Source organism: Trichomycterus rosablanca, chromosome 5 (genome assembly GCF_030014385.1).
Source record: "Trichomycterus rosablanca isolate fTriRos1 chromosome 5, fTriRos1.hap1, whole genome shotgun sequence".
Classification (NCBI taxonomy): Eukaryota; Metazoa; Chordata; class Actinopteri; order Siluriformes; family Trichomycteridae; genus Trichomycterus; species Trichomycterus rosablanca.
Window position 1 is genome coordinate 35,581,088 of NC_085992.1, and position 18,876 is coordinate 35,599,963.

At 40.3% G+C, this 18,876-nt stretch overlaps 1 protein-coding gene across 1 annotated transcript in view; it reads right to left on the bottom strand.

Annotated features, from left to right (window-relative positions):
• The window catches only part of tet1 (tet methylcytosine dioxygenase 1), a 63,250-nt gene extending 45,191 nt beyond the window's left edge, over positions 1-18,059 (bottom strand). The window contains 3 exon segments of the mRNA XM_062996084.1: positions 13,779-14,987; positions 14,989-15,301; positions 18,017-18,059. Of these exon segments, the coding sequence (XP_062852154.1) occupies positions 13,779-14,987; positions 14,989-15,183 (1,404 nt within the window). The 5' untranslated portion in view covers positions 15,184-15,301; positions 18,017-18,059.
• Between the last annotated feature and the right edge of the window lie 817 nt (positions 18,060-18,876).

Here is an 18,876-nt window from a genome sequence, read left to right on the forward strand (position 1 = left end):
GTGTTTTTGGACTGTGGGAGGAAACCGGAGCTCCCGGAGGAAACCCACGCAGACACCGGGAGGACATGCAAACTCCACACAGAAAGGACCCGGACTGCCCCACAGAGGGCGCTCCCTGAGGGGGTCATTGAACCGCTCCCTGCGAGGTGGTAGATACCCTCTGCAAAGAAACCCCCGGGAACGGCCATGACCCGGCACTCTCTCTTCCCCAACGGGGAAGGGCGGGCGGGGGAGCAACCTTGGTGAAACTTAATTAAAACGAAAATGAAATCTGTTTATCCTGATCGGATGGTGACAGGTTTCTAGCTATTTTACTATTAGAATACAGGCCATTAAGTTAAATGTAATAGAGTAAGTCAGAATATTTACATTTTCAGCATTCAGCAGATGCCTTTATCCAAAGTGACTTACAATTGAGACAGTATACACTGCAAGCAATTGAGGGTTAAGGTCCTTGCACAGAGGCAACCTGGCAGATGTGGGACTTGAGCCAGTTACTAGTCCTGTACCTTAATCGCTGAGCTATCACTGCCAGAAATGTATTTCAGAATATATTTCTGAAAAAGAATTCATGGGTTGTATCTGTTTACTATCTGTTTACAAATCAGGGTATAAAAAAGCAAAACAGCCGCTCAGGTGGCGCAGCGGTAAAAGTACGCTAGCGCACCAGAGTTGGGGTTTCGAATACATCGTATCGAATCTCAGCTCTTCCTTCCGACTGGGCTGGGCGGCAGCATGAACGACGATTGGCTGTTGTTCAGGGTTAGGGGTAAAAAGTCGGATCATAGGTCCTCATAACTGGTGCAACTGCGGCCCCTGCTGGCTGACTGATGGCGCCTGCACAGGGCTGAGGAATAATGCTAACAGGGGTGTGGCCCTCCGTACACAGTGCCCGTCGGTGTACGAACTCGACTCGTGCGGGTGAAAATCGCAGTCTGTACTGACCGTACGTGCCGGAAGGGGCAAATGTCAGTCGAGAGGCGTCCTCAGTCAGCGGTGAAGGGTCGAATCAGTATAGAGGACGCGTTCAGGGTAATTTGACACGACTAGATTAGGGGAGAAAATTTGGGGGGGAAAGTGGGGGGGGGGGGAAGCAAAACATTTAAAAACAACCTCTTTTAATGGCAAGTTCCTCGAAATGTTGTTGCTGTTTCATTAGCACTGCATTTTTATTTGTGTGCACAGTTCTGTACTGCTAGGTAAAAGGCATTTCCCTTCAGAGTAGAGACAGGGTGGAGAGTCACACGAGCATAGTTTGTTCCAAGACTTCCTTCCATGTCTGAATTAAATACCGGTTAGAGTTGAACGGGTTCACCAGCAGAGTGTGTATGTTTGAGTTTTTGTTATCACATGTCCCAGAATATTCAGACATTTGGTCTGACACACTGTTACCCAAGAGATTGAACTTAAAGACCTATTTAGGAACTGCTGAGTGAGTAGGTCAGTGATCACCGGAGGCGATGTAACTAATTACAGTAAAGCTTTTTAAATCACTGTGTAAACTGGTTCAGAATCTTCTTCTAGTGTTTATGTACTTTAAACATTTACAGACACATCTGAAGCCTTTTATCAACAGGAGTATGATCAGAGTGCAGCATTACAATCCTACATTAATATATGCCTAAGATTTAAGAGTTTTATTGTCACGTGCACAGAAAAACCAGCAGTTACACTGTACAATGAAATTCTTACTTTGTTCGTCCTCCAAACTAGGGATGCACCGATACGATATTAAGATCGGATATCGGTCCCGATATTACCAAAATGAGATGGATCGGATATCGGATAATCAGGCCGATCCATGGGTCCGATACGTTCACTTTAGTTCGTTTGCGACGCATGCTAAGCCCATACAGGACGCGCTGCTGACGTATGGCGTATAACACAAACAAAAAGAGCAACATGGAGCAAGCCAAAGAGTCAGCTGCATGGAGGTATTTCACGCTTGCTATGCTAAGAAGTTCGATGGCAACATGTTTATTACTCATGTTTAGCTGCTATATTTTATTTTGAATTACTGTTTGCACTAAATATATACGGATAAGTTTATTTGAAAAAGTTATTTAAGCTACTACTGTTTTTCTCATTGTCAGCAGCTACATTCTGGGTGTGTTAGAAAACCTAAGGAGCTGCCTTGCTGTCTTACTGTCTACATAAGCGGCTGCCTCAGTAGAGAGGATTCTAATAAGTCATCAACTTATAAATCAGGTTATTCGAATGCGCTACTTACACAGCGATTCCATTGGGTTTAGCATTTAGCATCTTGCTATTAAAAACAATGAACTGAACTATCGGATCGGTATCGGAACTGAAAAAGTTGGATCGGTGCATCCCTACTCCAAACGTCAAAGTATTATACATAAAAAATTAAACTAACACTAAATTAAACTTAGTATAAAAACTTTTTAAATATAAACTTAAACTATAAAAACTTTTATATACAATGAGTAAAAATATAAATAAAACTAAACTAAGGTAGTAAAAAAAAAAGGCACATAGCAGCAGTTGTTTAAGGTGCAGAAAAATTGTGCAATGTTTAAGAATATAGCAGTATTTTAAGTAACTTTTAAGTTGTTTTAAGGTGCAAATATGCATAGCAGCAGTCATTGGATATCATTGGATATACACTTGTGCATTGTACGTATTATGAGGTTTAATGTTCATGAGGTAGGTTGTGTGTGTGATAGTCCATGTTTGTTCACAAGCCTGACTGCCTGTGGGTAGAAACTGTTGGTCAGTTTTGTTGTTCTGGCCTTAATGCTTCTAAAGCGTTTGCCGGATGGCAGAAGAGTGAAGAGGTTGTTTAAGGGGTTTGTGCTGTCCTTAATTATGTTGTGGGCTCTCCTGACCACCCTGGTCTGATAAATGTCCAGTAGTGCAGGGAAGGATGTTCCAGAAATTCTTTGTGCAGTTTTTATTACACGCTGGAGAGCCTTCCTGTCCTCTGCAGTGCAGTTACCGTACCAGACTGTGATGGAGCTGGTAAGGACACTTTCGACTGTGCATCTGTAAAAGTTGCTGAGAATTTTGGTTGACATGCCAAATTTCCTTAGCCTTCTTAGAAAGTACAGTCTCTGTTGAGACTTCTTGATAATATGGCGTGTGTTGCAGGACCAGGTGAGATCCTCACTGATGTGCACACCCAGGAATTTGAAGGTTTTCACCTTCTCCATCACTGTTCCACCTATATACAGAGGTGTATGCTGTTCTCCTCTCCTCCTGGGGTCCACAATCAGTTCCTTTGAATCAGAGCTATATTTAAATGATTAAATATTTAAAATGAAATGTCAGCTAAATGATTTTTATAGTTAAGTAACTGGAGCAAAGAAACTTAAAAACAAACAGTTCTAAAATTGTGAACATGTAAAACTATTATTAAATCAAATTATTTTAGCCTGTCATCAAACACAGTGATCTCATGTCCTGTGTGGCTTGAATTTACTCTAGGGTTTCTAGAACACATATTCCACATTTTAGTCATTTTCTCACATTGTTTTCTGTATAAATAGGCCTTTGGCAGGCATGTGAGTTTTAAATGTTGAACAAATAATAGGTCATGCCCCAGGTGGCGCAGCAGGATATTCCGCTAGCACACCAGCGCTGAACACCTCGGTTCAAAACTCTGCGTTGCCACCGGTCGGCTGGGAGCCATCTAGCAGGCATGATTGGCAGTGCCTGCAGCAGACACTAATTGGCCACTGTGTCTGCTAGGGTGGGATGACCGGACTATGTGGGTGGGGTCTTCAAATGCTGTACAAGGACCCTGATTAGCAGATAGAGGTGTCTGTGCAGAATGCATGGTCGAAAAGAAAGGGTTTGCTAGGACTGCGCACAAGTCGGAGGAGGCGTGAGCAGCAATACACCCTCCTCGAATGCAATCAGGGATCCCTCAGCAGAGGAAGACAAATTGACTACGCTAATTTGGGAGAGAAAAAAATATACATAAACCCTATTACTAAAATACAGTATTACTAGTGTAATGATACTAAAATGGTCTAGCAGATAAAACTTGAGTTTAAAAACAAAAGATTGTTTATACAGTTCATGTTGTTAAGCCCTTGATTAATAATATGTAATGAGTCCACCTGCTAGAGATCAGAGGCAGTGTTTCCGCTACATGTACTTTGCGGTGGCGGGCCGCCGCTGCTTAATTATTGCCGCCGCTCCATCAGAATTTATATAATTACATGAAACCGCAATGACCCCCATCCCAAAGCACTCACAGGCGGTCAGTCTTACAACTCGCGCTTCCACCAGTGTTAGGGAACCAAGCGCGCGTCATCAACGCTGGGCATTACTTAAAGAAAGTAAAGAGTAGTGATGTGGAGTAATGCAGAGTGTGTAGATTATGTGTGAGCATTTGTGCTGTTGTTACAGATGCTAATTTTTATGCGAAAGCATCGAATAACTATCGGTGATTAGAAGACGTAGACGTGTTTGTCTCAGTTGTTGTTTTCTTTAGTGCATCACGTGAGAATCGTTTTGCGCTTCGCTCTCACCGCGACCCTCGGCTCAAATAGCCGATTTGCTCAGCTCTCCGCTTGAGCGATAAAACATCACAAAAGTTCCACGACACGAACATCCATTTGTGTGAAATAACCATTAAATCCAGTCCAAAAGCTCCACATACATCTGTGTTTAGCTAAAAGTACCACACAGGGACACTTACGTTTCTCTCCGTTATTACTGGTTATAAGAGCTCTGTACTGGTCAAATTCATTGTTTTAGTACAATAAGTCACGTAAAGCTTTATTTTTCACGTTAAGCGTTGTTCGTACTGTCTAGAGCACTTTTACCGCCTCATATCACACAGTTCATCGCTTTGAAAATATCAACATTTAATCAGATGAACTTTTAAAATATGAAAGAACAGCGCAATAGCGGTTTCACAGCCTCTACACTGTGACACGTCCACAGATGACGTCACGTGGGGCCGTGGGTGTGTGGGGGGTTGAGGGTGCCTGCCGCCGCTGCTAAAAAAAGTTCTAGAGGAAACACTGAGAGGGGTGGCACGATTAAAGAATCATGTCATTCTGCAGTGCCAGCAAAGGGAGCTTGAGTGCAAAGCTGACCTAGCCACTAATAGTCACCTATGTTTTGTTAGATTTTAATTCACTCCAGGTGAAAGTGTTTTTGTTTATCACGGTTTCTTCCTCACAGATTTGCCAGCTTCTCTGATGGCATCCTGCTTTCCTCTAAAACCGTAATGCCAGGCTCAAGCCGGTCTGGTTTTCCTCCCGCGAAGAGGCCGGTACATTTTATTTTTGATTAAAATGTAATGGCACAGTTATTTTATTTTATCAGAGAAGTCAATAATGAAACTTTTATTTGCCAAGGCATGACAATGTAGGCTTGAAGTATCTGAAAATTCACTGCAGTCATCTCAAATAAACGTGATTAGCTTAAATGATTAGGACTATTATTTAGTCCTAAGTGAAAAATGATACCAAGAGTTTTGCAATTAATCATATAAAGTCAAGAAGCAAAACTCTGCCTTGTATTTAATTAAAACCTACTGCTCGTCATCAAATACAATTATGCTCCATGCACAAGTCGGGTATGAAAATATTCATACTGAAAAGTACAAACTTCCTCAGGAATGATGCCTAAATGTCAAAGTAGTGTGACAAAAGTCAGACTTGTGTACTGAAGGAGTATATTCACATTACCCACCAGTTCTGTTGTTGTTGACTGAAACCAGACCTGACTGAGTCATTGACCGGCTTACCTTTACCTACCCCAGACTTCCCTTCCCCCTGCACCAAGCCAAACAGACTCTTGTCACATTTACAATGCAAACTACAGTATCCCTGTCCCAGTGGCACACTAAAATCATTGGGGAGTTAATACTGTACAGCTGAACTGTTGTGCCCACTGACCAGAATTTTCCTGCCATTACCTGAAAAACCCGTAATAAGCAACAGAGGCCACATAATTACAGTGCACTGGCAGAATGAAGTCAACACAGTCAGTGGTAAACTGCCAGGTTTAAAAATTACCTTACACTATACACAGAGTTCATTCACACTATGAAGTGTTTTTGGCACTGAACATGAATACACACGCAATGTTACGGTGTGAGGTGGTATTAGGCAACATTACAGTACTACACACTATACAACCAAAAGTCATTTCATTTCCTGGTTAGGGTCACAGTGGGTCCAGTTTAACCAGAATCACAGGGCGCAATGCATGAACACACCCGGGGCAGGATGGTATTCCTTTACAGGACCTTCATGAATTGATGCCTATGGAATAATTTAAACCGCACATTAATTCGTATTAAACAGCCACAAAGCCACAAGAAGCGATTTCAGGATTAGTTACTGTTATTTAGGGATTTTTGTCTAAGATGCAAACCCAGTCTCCTTATTTCACAGCTTACTAGTCGCCATGCCATTTTTTTTTTTTCAAACAATGCCATTGTTCTAATTTAAAGTGGAATACAATGGTTCGGGTTTTGTGAAACAGTGAAAATCAGTTTTTCTCCGCCATGCCTGTACTGTTTTGATTACTTCATAAAAACTTTTTGTCTCATTCGTGCCTCATTATTTTGTTGATTTTTTTTAAAATTAAAACAGTAAACACAACATGCACGAAAACAATCTCCAAATACTATTGCACATTTTTGCATTGCAAATTATATGACCTTAAGATATAAACAATAAGTTATTGTGGAATTAGCTAAATGTTTATAATCCTCCCTTAATTTGTGGGCATCACATTATTTTTTAGATCCTTAGTCAGCTGTTTAAAGAATGATTATGGATAACTTTGTAACTCAACGTCAGTTGGTTCTGGGAGTGGCGTTGAGTTTTAAGGTATTTTTTCCCATAAGGATGTATGGGGAACCTGTTAATGCGTTCCATGGTCCTGTGGAACTGCATATATTTTAGGCTAATGTAAAATAATGGGGTTGTTTTAGACACATATACACTGAAAATAACACAAGTATGATATAAAAACACTGAAGTAAAAAGCTGATTCTTACAATTTCTCAGAACCCCGAGCTGTAACACAAGTTTAAAAGTGAAACAGTGAGGAAAATCCAGCTAAACACAGATACATGTAGAGCTTTCAAAGTGAATCTGATGGTTATTCCACACAAATGCAGTTTCTTCTCATATGTGCACTCTGATGACGTATTACCGCACCGCACCAGCCAAGCGCTTAATAAAGCGACTGTTTATTGTTAATTTGAGATGAAACGTCGAGTTCAAGGGAAACGTTGAGGGTACAAGTTTATCGACGAAGGGTGTTGAGTTTCAAAGATGTTGAGTTTAGGGGACGTTGAGTTACAAGGTACCACTGTTATTACAAGCCAAATAACCCATCAAATAATTCAGATATACATATTAAACAATACTTTCCCTCCAATCTTTGAAATGAATTAAATTAAAAGTAAATGTGCAACAGCAAGAAGGTCCTGGGTTCGATTCCTGGGTCCTTTCTGTGCATGTTCTCCCGGTGTCTGTGTGGGTTTCCTCCGGGAGCTCTGGTTTCCCACAGTCCAAAAACATGCAGTCAGGTTAATTGGAGACACTGAATTGCCCTATTAGTGAATGGGTGTGTGTGTGTATGTGTGTCTGTGTGTCTGCCCTGCAATTGACTGGCACCCCGTCCAGGGTGTTACTGTGTGCCTTGTGCCCATTGAAAAGCTGGAATAGGCTCCAGCACCCCCCTGCGACCCTAATTGAATAAGCGGTTAAGAAAGTGAGTGAGTGAATGTGCAATTATAATAGTTTCTGTAGAGGTTTTTTTTTTACTTGTACTTAGAAATGTCATACTCTAGGTGCCCAAACATTTTCATGCAAACACATTTGTTAGCTACATTTAACCTACTCAACATTAACATCTCTAACATTCAACCTAATAAATCACTCCAAAATAGTTTACTAATTTTCACTTAGAACAGTGGTGTAAATATTGATGTTCAAAATCATTTTTTCACTGTACTTTGTGTTGTTGACCTTTGTTGGATGCTGTAAAACAGAACAATGTACTTTACATGCTATTACTGGCCTATGTTGGATACACTTATAAGAATAATATAAAAAAATGAGTTTTTTCCCTCTAGTTGTTTCTGGATAGAAGCTGAAAATGCCCATCCCTAATACACAATCTAAATTCAGATGCGGTTTTTTATCCTGTTTAGCAACATGAACAGAAATATTTGTCAGTTAATATATTGTGTTTGAGCTGGCGATGTAGGAGTGTAGACAGGCTGATCTTGATCACCCGGCCTGGGGAGTCCCAACAATCCCCTCACACCCCTAAACTAATCTCAGTTCTCCTACAACTGGATGAGCAAGCCTATTTTAAAACGTGTGTGAACTAAGAGTACTCATGAACCACAAGAGCTTTCTGGAAACACATAAACACTTGAGTAAGATTGTGGGCCTACTAATATAGAACATCAGCAAAACCTCTGCCAGGCTTCTTCTATTGCTTTAATACGCACGTATTTAAAATTCTTCATTGCAAAGCTCTTTCTAATTAAAACACAGCTTATTTTTCATTTCATTTTTGTCAACTGCTTTATCCTGTTCAGGTCTGGTAGGGCACCATCCACTGGGCAAAGACCTGCAGTTGTAGCCAAGGGCAGGGGTTTTCAACCTGTGGGGTACCTGTCTGGGGGGGCATTACGAGATTTTTTTTTACTTCTAAAACTAAAGCAATTCATGTTTTACTCACAGGAGACACATTTGATAGGTCTCACTGACCACAAACACACGCATGTTTAATGTTATTCAGTTCAGTCTGAAAAAACCCTTAAAAATAGGGCGAACAGTGAAGATAAATCGGTGACAAAAACAACGACAGCTGTTATAGGACGTGTGTGTGTCTTTAAGAGAGATGCTCTCTTCACAGTATCGATATAAGTGATTCAGGAGTTTCTTTTCTCAGTTATCTCTCTCCGTTTTTACTGTTATTAATGTTGTGGGTTTAAATAAACACCAGATACTGGAACATTCTGTGTGACTCTCTTACCTTAAAAAGCTCAGGCTTAATTAAACTGCTATTACCACGGAGCGGTAACCGAGTCAGACTCGTTCTGTCCGTGGAGCTAAAAGTTTTCTGTCAGTCAGAGCAGGTGATCCTAAACTAACGAATTTAGTAACTGATGTACTTTGTCTCTGCTTGGCTGTGTAGCGTTTTCTGCTCTCATCTACATCAAAAGCAAGAACCGCTCACGATTTACGAAAGTGAACCACGAATTTCTATAATGTGCTGATAGAATCGGCTCAGATCGGGCTGTATTATCTTTTTGAAGTAATATTTTCAATCAGCAAAACTGCATCGTATGTATGATGTGCACAACGTTAATTATGTTATTTTAGGTTGTCAAGAGCTTTCGCAATGGTTTCTGTGCGCTGGTTGATGAAGGTGGTGGTGGTGGTGGTGGGGGTGTTGAGGCGCAAATTCGAGAGGGGGGGGTTGCAAGTCTGCGGTTGGCACACGAAGGGGGGCGCATGCCCAAAAAGGTTGAAAACCCCTGGCCTAAAAATTAAAGTACTGGACTAGTAATCAAAAGGTTGCTGATTCAAGCCCCATCACTGCCAGGTTGCTGCTGCTGGGCCCTTGAGCAAGACCCTTACCCCTCAATTAATCAGACTGTATACTGTCACTTTGGATAAAGGCGTCTGCTAAAGGCCGAAAATGTAAATGTCAAATGTCTTTGGTCATCCCAGACCCACCCCCACCCATAGCCAATCATGTTCATGTAGATGTCTGGCCTGTCGATAGCACTACTGACATTCAAACCCAGATCCCAGCAGTCATGGGTTAGCATAACAGACCACTGTACCACAAAAACACCTAAAAACTCAATTAAACCTTAAACTGACTAAACAACAATTATTAACAAAGGATGGACAGGTCATTGGTTTGCTTACCAGCCAGGTAAGCTCTGTAAAAACTAATGTATTAGTCATTTGGAATAATTCCTTTAAAATATCTGATGCTTATAGCAAAATATGTTCAGTTTATAGACAGAGTGTTAATTAGGGATAGAACTTGCAAATGACAGTGCAATCATCTCAGCCATCATGTCAGCAGACTACTGTTTTGCATGGCTGCCTGGCAAGCATAAATAAAACTCATAGCCCATGGATACAATTCGCTTGCTCAAGACTAGTGGTTTGTTCACTCCTGTTTTCCAATGAACAGCTTGTATACACTTTAAATTCGGACCATTACCACTTTGCTACATAAAATTTTAAAGCAATTGTATTTAATATAGTTATTTAATGCTCTAAGATAAGTAAAAAAAAATTTGAGGGGTAAAGAAAACACAAATTTTGAATATTAGTAATACATGAACATGGTGCAAATACTGCCCAATATGAAATGTTTCCCCTAGACAAATTTTGAATATTAGTAATACATGAACATGGTGCAAATACTGCCCAATATACAACTCATATATCCCCTAGACAACTCATATTCATATAGACTACAGTTAGCACAGAAACATTATGTGTATTAATGTATTCAAAATGATTTTATAGCAATTTAGCAGTAATGCTAAATGTGTAACATGTGCAGTGTTGCTAAATAACTCTTCAGTCAGACTACATGAATGTAACAGATTGTTTCCAGACCTTCACTAGTTGTCTTGTCCTGAACTGTCCCTCTATACTTAAGAATCCATGACTCGGACAGATAATGACACCTGATATTTGCCTTGTGCCAAGCTGACAAAACGTTCAGCGATTTGAGTATCACCAAAGGAACCGCACTGCATGTTACAGACGTCTGTGCCAAGGAAAAAGATGCACGAGTTTAGCATGAGGATGGGTGTCATTTACTCCTGTCATGCAGCTCACGTTGGATTTTCCTATTCATGCCTCTATAGCGTAAGCAGTTGCTTAAACATGGAACACAGTGCTACTCAGACAGTAAAAGTGCATGACGCTATTACAAGCCCATGTGATTCCTATCTAAGAGCCTCTTCTCATTTTAACAAGCTCTTTAGCACATGGTTTCTCATCATGAGAACATTTAAGAGTGGGCCAGGGCCGTTCAAATACTCTACCTACGTCTGTGAATCATTCATCTGAGTGACAAATTACAAATGTCCTGCCTAAAAGAATATATTGTCCAACTTTTACCATATAACAATTAAGTAACCAGAAAAAGTACCAATAAAACAACACAAGTCACAGAGTACAACTACAAAACTTCACAGAGCAAGAAAGTCTATTTGGATATGTCTAACTTTGTACATCTGAATTGGGGAACATTTGGGGTCCATTTTTCCTTTTAAAATATGCCTTTGTACAGCTTCATGAGTAAAACCAAGAAGAGGTTTATACAAGACTAATTATATAAATAGGTCTGTTTTTATTCTACTTTCAGCCTAAACACACTCATTACATGATTACATGAACAATCAGGTACACTGTTCCAAATAAAAGTGGACTAAGTGGACTCAGATATACTTTGTGCTGGATTTCATTTTGCTTGAATATAATTGTTATAATTGTTTACTTTCTTTACACATCAATTTGCATCTAATCATCCATAATGCTGAAATGAAAAACTTTTTTCAGGATAATTAGTGAACAAGTTAATTAGAAATGAAAAACTCCAGTCATTTACTCTTAAAATTATTCAGCTCCATTGGCTGTGGCAAAAAGTGACCAGACGTATCCTGTTTGCTTTACATCAGACGTGACACGATTGGCCGGGGTGTGCCGGAACAGACTAGCTACTAGTCTATTTAAGTTGATTGGTCAAGTCATTAAGGGCTCATAATTTACACTGCATTGTCAGAAATGAACAAGCCATAAATAAAGTCCAAGAAACTGTCTGCGGATCTCCACATTTAAACTGTGGCAAAGTATAGATCAGGGCAAGCATATGAAAAAAATTTGGGATGCAAATTTGGCTAATTTCTTTCACCTGATGACCAGCTGTCATTAGTCAACAGTTAACCAATAACAAGTTTATAGCCTCCCATCAAAATATAAAACACATCACAGAGTTTTATATCAACAAGTCACACATGCTTTATTGATTTAAAACACAGTGTGATGTAGTGATTGTGGCAGTAATGTGGATACAATAACAGGATCATAAACACTGCGAGCAGAACTAGTTCAACATTCAGAATGTAGATTTAAAAGGACAGCGGTAGTGAAGAGTTTATTACAAGTGCTTACTAAACATGCTAATCATAATGAATAAAGATGCAGTCTGTGTACTGGATGCTCACAACATTAGTATAGTTATTACATTCTGATAAGCAGAGTTTTACCTTTGTACTGGAATATGATGCAAAATATCCTTATTATTACACACAGATCCACGTGTGCAGAATTGAACATGCAATCATACTCCATAGTGATGCAAAACAGCTTAATGCATACGTTTAGTCATTTACTATTTGAAGGCATAAAAAGAGTTCCAATTAGAACTCCGAATGTGTGTTTATAGAGCTGGTGCATGCACACCGTACTCTGTGCTGATCTGTAGCTGCGCTCTCAGTTGGAATTAAGCAGCAAATGTTAAAAAATTAAGCTTAAATTACATTTTTACCAACTGCATTAATTAAAATTACTTCTTTGATAGTTATCGGTAATCATTGGCATCCCTAGTCTAAGGATTTGAACACCCCAGGACCACAGTAGCATCAATAATTTTAAAAAGGAAGAAGCTTGTCACAACCTTGAGCATTAAATGTCATATGACAGGCCACTTGACATTTGCTGAACAGCATGTACAGGACACATAACAACAAAAAACCCTTGCCTGATGAGATGAGAATTAAACTCTTTGGGCAGAATTTCAACCACTATGTCTGGTGAAAAGCAGGCACTGCTTGTCACCTGGCTAAAACCATCCCTACGTTAAAATATGGTGGTAGCTGGATCATGCATCCCCGGGACACTGGTACAAATTAGTGCACAACAGTTCACTTTCTAACAGCCAAACCAATACTGAATTGGCTTTAGGGCAAGTATCCAAATGTCCTTGAATGGCACTGAAAAAGACCAGACTTAAACCTGATCAAATATCTGAGGAAAGACCTAAATATGGTGGATCACATATGCTCGCCATCCATTCTGACAAAGCTTGAGAGGAGCTGCCATAAACTACCCAAATCCCAAATCCAAGTGCAAAGCTTGTAAAGACGTGTTGATGCCAAATTAGTGAATGAAGGATCTGAATACTTTTGAGAATAAGAGATTTCAGTAAAGTCAGTTATATCAATTCGAAATGAAATCCACAACACAATAAAGTACTCAAACAGTACAAGGCGTCTAAATACTTTTTGAATCCACAGCATGTAACAGAAAGCAGTCAATTGACCAAGACCCTCTGCTCTCTTTGCTCCATGAGTGCGGTATAATGGCTCTGACCCCCAGAAGCTGGGGTATGCATAAAAGACAATTATCTGTCCACCTGTGTGTATATGTCAATATAAAAATAAAGGCATTGTTTAGTTAAAATAAGGTGTGTCATATCTTACTGGTTGTATCCTTGGTTGCTCATTGTCAGGTTGGGAGTAAAGTTTGCCAAGGCTGAATTATTATCTGTATTATACTATTATCTGTAGGCAGTCAGCTGCTAAATTGGCTCGTTATCCTTATGCAAGTGAACCCACCATTATAATATCCAAAATTTGAAATGTTATTGTTCACAGAAATGCTAAAATCCAAGGTCATGCCCATTTTGAAATGAAATGCAAAATGAAGTATCTAGTAGCTGAACAAAACACTTTCAGTTTCTCTTTCAGTGACAGGTAAGAAAAAGAAAATAAGCTGACCTACCTTCAGTTTCACACATTTCCTGAGCTTACAGATCTGATGGCAAGTTTTTCGGTTTAAGCAGCAGCTACATTGTCCACAGTTAGCCTTGCGAAGGCAGGACACACATTCTCCACATCGCCTCCTCTTTTTCCTTTCCTTTCCCTCCAAAGCCCGAAATAAACACTGATGTAAGTCTGGATTCAGAAGTGTGGAAGCACCTGCTGCTGCTTCAACATGGCCTGGAGCTGGATCTGAGCTCCAAATGTCTGACTCAGTACCAAACGAAGACTGAGTGCTCTCCGAGCTGCTTAGCAGTTTACTTTGGAAAGACTGTGGTGTTTGAGACTCGGCGTCTAAACTCGACAAAGAGCAGCTGTAAAAACCTGTGCTTAGTGAAAGAAGCGACAGCGCTCCTTCATTCCTGATTAGCATCTCTTCATAATTGTCATTCGCATCTTTGGTGTTCATGTCTTTGGGACTAATATGCTGTTCGTCCTCCACTGTAGAGGCATCTGGAGTGTGCTGAAGTGCTGGTAATTCTTTAAAAAGATTACACAAACCAGAAAACACAGTGGAGACAATTTGAGAACGGCTGTCTGGTATGATATCGGAAGCAATGTCATGTGACTGTGAGAGAGCTGTTGCTTTTGGATCTGAGGTATTAAATGTACAAACAAAGTCCACTTTAGCAGCTGGGTCACACTCTTTCACAAGCGAATCATTTGACTCTTCGGTGTTCAGTTCCTCTGTATTCTGAATGGGCACAGGGATGCTTTTATTTTCTACCGCTTCAGCGGTGACCTTGTCCTTTTCCCTCTCCACATCAGAAGTCTTGTAAACAAATGATTCTCTGTGTTCCACTTCGATTCTTTCAGAGCGTATGTTAATGGGTAGATGCCCTTTATTGGAAACAAGTGCCTTGTCTTGTTGGTCATTCCTACTGGGGCCAGAAAATTCTAGGTTTTTCATAGTATCTTGTTTCCTAGGTGACCGGCCTTTCCTGGACTTCTTTGTGACCACCCTTCTGGGAGGCTTTACTTCCTGCGGGACACTCTGGGACAACTGCCTGCCTCAAAAAGACCTCCTCCTGCCATTAAGGTCTGCAAACAGGCCATGTTGGGTCTGAGAGCTACGTGTGCACCTGAGTCTGACAGATCCTGTTAAGTTAAATGTATCCTTGATTTTGTTAGTTCTTTCCAGAAGTGCTTTACTGGCAGCCTTGTTGACAGCAGTTCTCTTTGACCGCCTCGGTTGCGTGCTTCTGTGCTGTAGAGTTCCTGGTTTCCTCTTGACGTAGATTTGTCGTTAGACCCTGAGGCTTATTTATAGTCACTGCTCGTCTGTCATCAGGGAATGGTTTCCACTTCCTAACATTTTGTTTTGTCGTGGGGTGTACCTTTTTTGGTCGTTTGGAAATATGAAGCATAACTAATCTTCATCGGAGCAGGCATGAGGAGATATGGCAATTCGTTGCTTGGGAGTCTTTAGAATGTGCCATTTGATTGTCCTTATTTAGCATCCAGTCCAATAAAAACAGGATATGTCTGTAAAAAAAGTGAAAATATTATGATTTCAATTTGAGCACTGCCTCCTGTAACTGAATGATTAACCTTTTTTAAAGATTATTGTTGTTGTCCGCATTTAGAAATGCCTGACAAAATATGCATCATGTAAATTGCTTTGCATTGGTGTAGCCTACTAGCACTGAGATCTGGGGTTCTAATCTTATTGTTGCTATGGTGTTTGGGAGGGAGGATGGCGGAACAGCCAGAAAATACTAAATATAAATACTAACAGTTCCAAATAATCCATGGTGTAAAGAATCTAACCACGAAAATAATAAAAATATAAGGTACTGTGACTAATTATGATAACATACAGTGATCTCAAACAACTACAACTGGCTGAAAGTGTATTATTTTAATTTCATTTTCATCAACCACTTTATTCTAGTTAGAGTCGCACCAAGTCCAGTTTCACCTGGAAACAGTGGCGCAAGACAGAAATTCCATGGACAGGACTCCAGTTCATCATAGGGCTTCAGACTGAACCCAGATCTTAGCAGTGGTGGGCTAGAGAAATAGATTGCTCCACCACCTGAGCACCTATCTAATTGTTTACTATACATCAATGATACAAAAGACATGTACCACCCAAGCAAAAAAAAAAAAAAAAACTTTTTTTAAATTGGCATGTAGTCAACTGTGCGTGACATTTAGATGTTAAAATGCCATAATTGTGACAGCTCTACACTATAATTAGCAGTTCAAACAAGTTTCAGAAGTGTTTAAAAGCATTTATTTATGCCGCTTAGGTGGCGCAGCGGTAAAAACACACGCTAGCGCACCAGAGCTGGGATTTCAAATACATCGTATCGAATCTCAGCTCTGCCACATGAACAACTATTGATCTGTTGTTCATATAGGGGTGGGGGATTAAGCCGGATAGGGACTCCTCCTAACTGATGCACTACGACCTCTGCTGGCTGATTGATGGCGCCTGCACAGAAATGGGGAAAGAGGGTGTGTGTCTCTCTGTACACAAGGCTGATTCGCATATATGCACTTGCCTAGTGTGGGTGACAAAATGCATACAGCTGCTGCCCACGTGTCAAAGAGTGGGTTAGCTTAGTTCTCCTCAATTAGTGGAGAGGAAGCGTGACGCAATCGGGCAATTGGACATGCTAAAAAGTCGGGAGAAAAAGGGGAGAAAATGCATAAACAAATATATATATATACTGATCAGCCATAACATTAAGACCACCTTCTTGTTTCTACACTCACTGTCCATTTTATTAGCTCCACTTACCATATAGAAGCACTTTGTAGTTCTACAATTACTGACTGTAGTCCATCTGTTTCTCTGCATCTTTTGTTAGCCCCCTTTTATGCTGTTCTTCAATGGTCAGGACCCCCACAGGACCACTACAGAGCAAGTATTATTTGGGTGGTGGATCATTCTCAGCACTGCAGTGACACTGACATGGTGGTGGTGTGTTAGTGTGTGTTGTGCCGGTATGAGTGGATCAGACACAGCAGCACTGCTGGAGTTTTTTAATACCTTGTCCACTCATTGTTCACTCTATTAGACACTCCTACCTAGTTGGTCCACCTTGTAGATGTAAAGTCAGAGACGATCGCCCATCTATTGCTGCTGTTTCACTTGGTCGTCTTCTAGACCTTCATCAGCGGTCACAGGACGCTGCCCACGGGGCGCTGCTGACTAGATATTGTTGTTTGGTGGACTATTCTCAGTCCAGCAGTGACAGTGAGGTGGTTAAAAACTCCATCAGTGCTGCTGTGTCTGATCCACTCATACCAGCACAACACACACTAACACACCATGTCAGTGTCACTGCAGTGCTGAGAATGATCCACCACCCAAATAATAACTTGCTCTGTAGTGGTCCTGTGCGGGTCATGACTATTGAAGAACAGCATAAAAGGAGGCTAACAAAACATGCAGAGGAACAGATGGACTACAGTCAGTAATTGTAGAGCTACAAAGTGCTTCTATATGGTCAGTCGAGCTGATAAAATGGACATTGAGTGTAGAAACAAGGAGGTGGTTTTAATGTTATGGCTGATCGGTGTATAAATACAGTATATATAGATATGTTATTGTACCTACTGACTCTTATTTGATTGTACAATTGACAATTGTTTTTTTTAAATAATTTATATATATTTGAATGCTATGAAACAATATATCAATATGTTAAATAATACATATTTCAGTAGGAAATGTAATTACATTTACAATGTACATTAGTTACAATGTAACAAGGCCAGACCATTAAAAATGTAACATTTTATCCTCATATTATAACTTCATAAACAAAGTCTATCGACGCCCTAATGTTACAGTACACATTATCTATAAACTGATCTGAACTTATATCATAAAACCTCCACATTAAAAACTAAGTCATTTATTATATATCATATATAGGTCAGAGTAAAGATTCTGAGTGTTTTCAGCACTTTCTTAAAGTTGTCATGAACTTTCATTGTACTTATTACAAACTGATAATGTTTAACATTTCCACAGGGTATGTTGGCTAACGGCTAGCTGCTCGCTTATCTGTTATTGTAGCTACAAACAACACTTCTACTAACAAACAACACTTCCACTAACAACACTTCTACTTACTATAAACCGGTATAGTAGCAGTAAAAAACAACTATCCACATTTTACCCTTTAACAGCATTTCTGTCATGACATTAAGTTAGTGTGGAAGTTGAAATAGTTGACATACCGGAGAGACAGTTGCTGTAACTGAAGCGCTAATAATATTCGGAGGATGTACGAAACGTAACCAGAACTTTCTAAATCACACCCAGACGATTTAACAAGTCTGTTCAGCCACTCTCAATTCCTACGTTTGTTTCTCCGAACTTTTACTGCCATGTTGTCCCAGAGTAAACCCCCGCAAAATAGTCCTAACACTCGGTGCGGCACAGCTCCACTCCCTTCGGCCTCCAGGCACCCACTCTCTCTCTCTCTCTCTCTCTCTCTCTCTCTCTCACTCTCACTCTCTCTCTCTCTCTCTCACTCGCTCTCTCTCTCTCTCTCTCTCTCTCTCTCCCTCTCAACTCAAACTCAAACTCAAAGAAGCTTTATTGGCATGACAAATAAGGACATTCGTATTGCCAAAGCAAGTTACAGAGAAATATAAACAATAAAAATAAGAAAGAACAAAAATATACAGAATAGTTACATGTGCAAAAAATATAGAATAGAATAAAATATTAATGAAAACAGTGCAAAATAATAACAATAAAAAGTATAATATTTACATTAATGAGGTAGTAAAACAATCAGTTTGTGCGTGTGTGTGTGTGTGCGTGTGTGTGTGTGCGTGTGTGTGTGTGTGTGTGTGTGTGTGTATGAGACATGGTCACCCACTGTCCCTCACCTGGTGGCAGGTGTAAGTATAGAGTGCTGCTAGTGTGCAGCTCTCTCTGTGCTCCCCCAGTAGGTGGGGCAGTTTGTCGGGGTCTGGGAGGGAGGTAAAGTTGAGGATGATGTTATTAAATTTAGGGAAGAATTGGGAGCGGACGTGGTGGTACTTGGTACACCGGGTGAGGAAGTGCAGCTCCGTCTCTACTGTACTGA